The 3,963-nt window shown below is 44.5% G+C and overlaps 1 protein-coding gene across 1 annotated transcript; it reads right to left on the bottom strand.

Annotated features, from left to right (window-relative positions):
- Positions 1-4: 4 nt before the first annotated feature.
- Positions 5-3,915, bottom strand: LOC117941394 (NACHT, LRR and PYD domains-containing protein 12-like; the record flags this gene model as incomplete). Its single annotated transcript, XM_034866428.1, has 8 exons — positions 2,618-3,915; positions 2,345-2,518; positions 2,017-2,190; positions 1,742-1,915; positions 1,473-1,646; positions 1,197-1,370; positions 702-875; positions 5-38 (listed from the first exon to the last, which is right to left on the bottom strand). Coding segments are annotated over exons 1-8 (2,049 nt in total), but the record flags the coding sequence as incomplete, so codon positions are not given.
- Positions 3,916-3,963: the final 48 nt, after the last annotated feature.

Here is a 3,963-nt window from a genome sequence, read left to right as displayed (position 1 = left end):
GACCAGGTCTCAGTCTCTGTGGTCCACCATGGTCCGTCCTGCAGGAAGAAACAAAGTCAGAATCAACTTCATACACCTCACTCACTGTGTGACGCCTTACACCCCCACCCACACTCACACTATAAATAACAATAATATGTAATAGTCACGTTCTTCCATGCAGCACAATATGTATTACTTTCATTCTGGAGAAATAACGGTGACTTGTCCCTCTATGGGATCTTCAAATAACTTAAGCCTACTTGATCATAAACACAAACGTCAGTCTTATCAATAACTAATAACCAGTACTAGTAACCATATGTGACAATTCAAAATATGAAAGGGTCTCAACTAAGTATCCCCTGTAGATTAATTTCTCGTTTATTGTTATCTCTCCCTCCTCTTTCAATGTACATGAGGCACTTATTCACCTCACTTAAGCCTACTTAGGTCTGTCAGAGTGTTTAGGCTGCCCACCCAATCACAAGTTAGAAACACCATTCATATTTTTGTGTTATTATTTATCATTTCTAACAACATTTTCTTATTATTCTCTTTCTTATTTCTCCTGTTTGGGTTGGCTTGTTCTTTCTTGTTCCTTGCTATCACTGGCTTAAGAGATGGACAGAAAATTTGAAAATTGCTCAAACCCTCCATTAAACATAAACCAGCCAGAGACCATTAGAGACAGAGGGACAGGGTTGTCCATCTGTCCATACCTGAGAGTGTCCAGTCTCCAGTGTGGGTCCTTAAGTCCAGCTGACAGCAGCTTCACTCCTGAGTCTCCTGGATGATTGTAGCTCAGGTCCAGCACTCTCAGATGGGAGGGGTTGGAGTTCAGAGCTGAGACTAGAGAAGTACAGCCTTCCTCTGAGACCAGACAGCCTGACAGACTACACACACACACACACACACACACACACACACACACACACACACACACATAGTAATTCATGTATAGTCTATTCAACATAGTTGGGATAACCCTCATATTGAACTGGATATAATTTAAAGTGAGGTACAGATTTAAAAGAATCAAAATTGTTTCACTGACCAAAACGGCATATTCAAGTCTATGAGCCGTGAACCAAGAATACTTGGTACTGTTGATAAGATGCTGAGTCAGCTAACCCTTTCCGTACAATATTGTTACCACATTTAATGCTTCATGATAAAAATGTTAAATTTGCATTTATAAACAGCAGTACACTAACCTGAGAGTTTCCAGTCTGCAGTGTGGACTCTTCAGTCCAGGAGACACCAGCCTCACTCCTGAATCCTGCAGGTTGTTGTTACTCAGGTCCAGCTCTCTCAGACTAGAGGACTGGGAGCTGAGAACTGAGGACAGAGCTTCACAGCTTCTCTCTGACAGGTTACAGCCACTTAACCTAAAATAATTAAATAAAACAGTACATTCAGTATATAATACATGAAAAAAATAAGAGTTTAGAGGGACATCATTTTACAATCACAAACAGTGGTACACTAACCTGAGAGTGTCAAGTTTGCAGTGTGGACTCTTCAGTCCAGCTGACATCACCTTCACCCCTAAATCCTGCAGGTTGTTGTTACTCAGGTCCAGCTCTCTCAGACTAGAGGGCTGGGAGCTGAGAACTGAGGACAGAGCTTCACAGCTTCTCTCTGACAGGTTGCAGCGACTTAACCTGAAATTGATCTTCAGTCAGTCCATTCTAAAACGAAATACAAGAAGCCATTCAAGGCTTAGTGGGTAAACTTCTACAAATAACTGAATCTTTACCTGAGAGTTCCCAGTCTGCAGTGTGGACTCTTCAGTCCAGGAGACACCAGCTCCACTCCTGAATCCTGCAGGTTGTTGTTACTCAGGTCCAGCTCTCTCAGACTAGAGGACTGGGAGCTGAGAACTGAGGACAGAGCTTCACAGCTTCTCTTTGTCAGGTTACAGCCACTTAACCTAAAATGATTGAATAAAAAGTGCTTTCACTATCTAATACATGACAAATATAACAGTTTAAAGTGTTATCAATTTACAATCACAAACAGTGGTACACTAACCTGAGAGTTCGAAGTCTGCAGTTTGGACTCGTCAGTCCAGGAGACACCAGCTCCACTCCTGAATCCTGCAGGTTGTTGCTACTCAGGTCCAGCTCTCTCAGACTAGAGGACTGGGAGCAGAGAACTGAGGACAGAGCTTCACAGCTTCTCTCTGACAGGTTACAGTTACTTAGTCTGAAAACAATCAGATGATAAGTCTATTCAATGATTAATATAAAAAAATAACAGATAAGGGTCATAATTTTCAAAATAGCGGTATACTAACCTGAGAGTCTAACGGGTATTCTCACAGGCAGACACATTGATTTGCAAATAAGATTAAACTAACCTGAGAGTTTCAAGTGGACAGTTTGGACTGTTTAGTCCAGGAGACATCAGCTCCACTCCTGAATCCTGCAGGTTGTTGTTACTCAGGTCCAGCTCTCTCAGACTAGAGGACTGGGAGCTGAGAACTGAGGACAGAGCTTCAGAGCTTCTCTCTGACAACTTACAGCCACTCAGTCTGAAGATAAAAAAGAACAATTTGAGAAAACAATTACAGCTCATCTTTTTTTGAATGAAGAAAACTCCATTTAATCTGGATAGTTGTGTGTGCACGTACAGAGCTTTGTTGGAGGCTTTGACCACTGGCAGCAGCCTCAGAAGAGCCTCCTCTGAAGCAGAGTATTTCTTCAGGTCAAACACGTCCAGATCGTCTTCTGATGACAGTAAGATGAAGACCAGAGCGGACCACTGAGTAGGAGACAGTTTATCTGTGGAGAGACGTCCTGAACTCAGGGACTGTTGGATCTGCTCCACTAGAGAACGATCATTCAGTTCATTCAGACAGTGGAACAGATTGATGCTTCTCTCTGCAGACAGATCCTCACTGATCTTCTTCTTGATGTACTCCACTGTTTCCTGATTGGTCTTTGAGCTACTTCCTGTCTGTGTCATCAGACCTCGTAGTAGACTCTGATTGGTCTGCAGTGAAAGACCCAGGAGGAAGCGGAGGAACAAGTCCAGGTGTCCATTTGGACTCTGTAAGGCCTTGTCCACAGCACTCTGGTAGAAACCTGTTGGATCGGGTTTGTTTCTAATAAGAAACCACTGGTGTGAGGTTGTTTGTTCTTCTGCCAGCAGGTTGACTCCAGAGTTGATGAAGGTCAGATGGACATGAAGAGCAGCCAGAAACTCCTGAACACTCAGATGGACGAAGCTGAACACCTTGTCCTGGTACAGTCCTCTCTCCTCTTTAAAGATCTGTGTGAACACTCCTGAGACCACTGAGGCTGCTCTGATATCGATGCCACACTCTGTCAGGTCTGATTCATAGAAGATCAGGTTGCCTTTCTGCAACTGCTCAAAAGCCAGTTTTCCCAGAGACTCCATCATCTTCCTGCTCTCTGGACTCCAGTGTGGATCTGTCTCAGCTCCTCCATCATACTTGAGCTTCTTCACTTTGGACTGAACCACCAGGAAGTGGATGTACATCTCAGTCAGGGTCTTGGGCAGCTGTCCTCCCTCTCTGGTCTTCAACACATCCTCCAGAACTGTAGCAGTGATCCAGCAGAAGACTGGGATGTGGCACATGATGTGGAGGCTTCGTGATCTCTTGATGTGGGAGATGATTCTGCCGGCCTGCTCCTCATCTCTGAATCTCTTCCTGAAGTACTCCTCCTTCTGGGCGTCAGTGAACCCTCTGACCTCTGTCACCAAGTCAACACAACCAGGAGGGATCTGATTGGCTGCTGCAGGTCGGGTGGTTATCCAGAGGCGAGCAGAGGGAAGCAGTTTCCCCCTGATGAGGTTTGTCAGCAGCACACCCACTGAGGTGGACTCTGTAACATCAGTCAGGATCTCAGTTTTGAGGAAGTCCAGAGGAAGTCTACACTCATCCAGACCGTCAAAGATGAACACGACCTCTTCAAACCGGCAGATTCCTGCTTCTTTGGTTTCACTAAAGAA

This window comes from Etheostoma cragini, unplaced genomic scaffold (genome assembly GCF_013103735.1).
Source record: "Etheostoma cragini isolate CJK2018 unplaced genomic scaffold, CSU_Ecrag_1.0 ScbMSFa_681, whole genome shotgun sequence".
Classification (NCBI taxonomy): domain Eukaryota; kingdom Metazoa; phylum Chordata; class Actinopteri; order Perciformes; family Percidae; genus Etheostoma; species Etheostoma cragini.
Note: the sequence above shows the minus strand (reverse complement) of the source record. Positions and strands in the feature narration are given on the sequence as shown.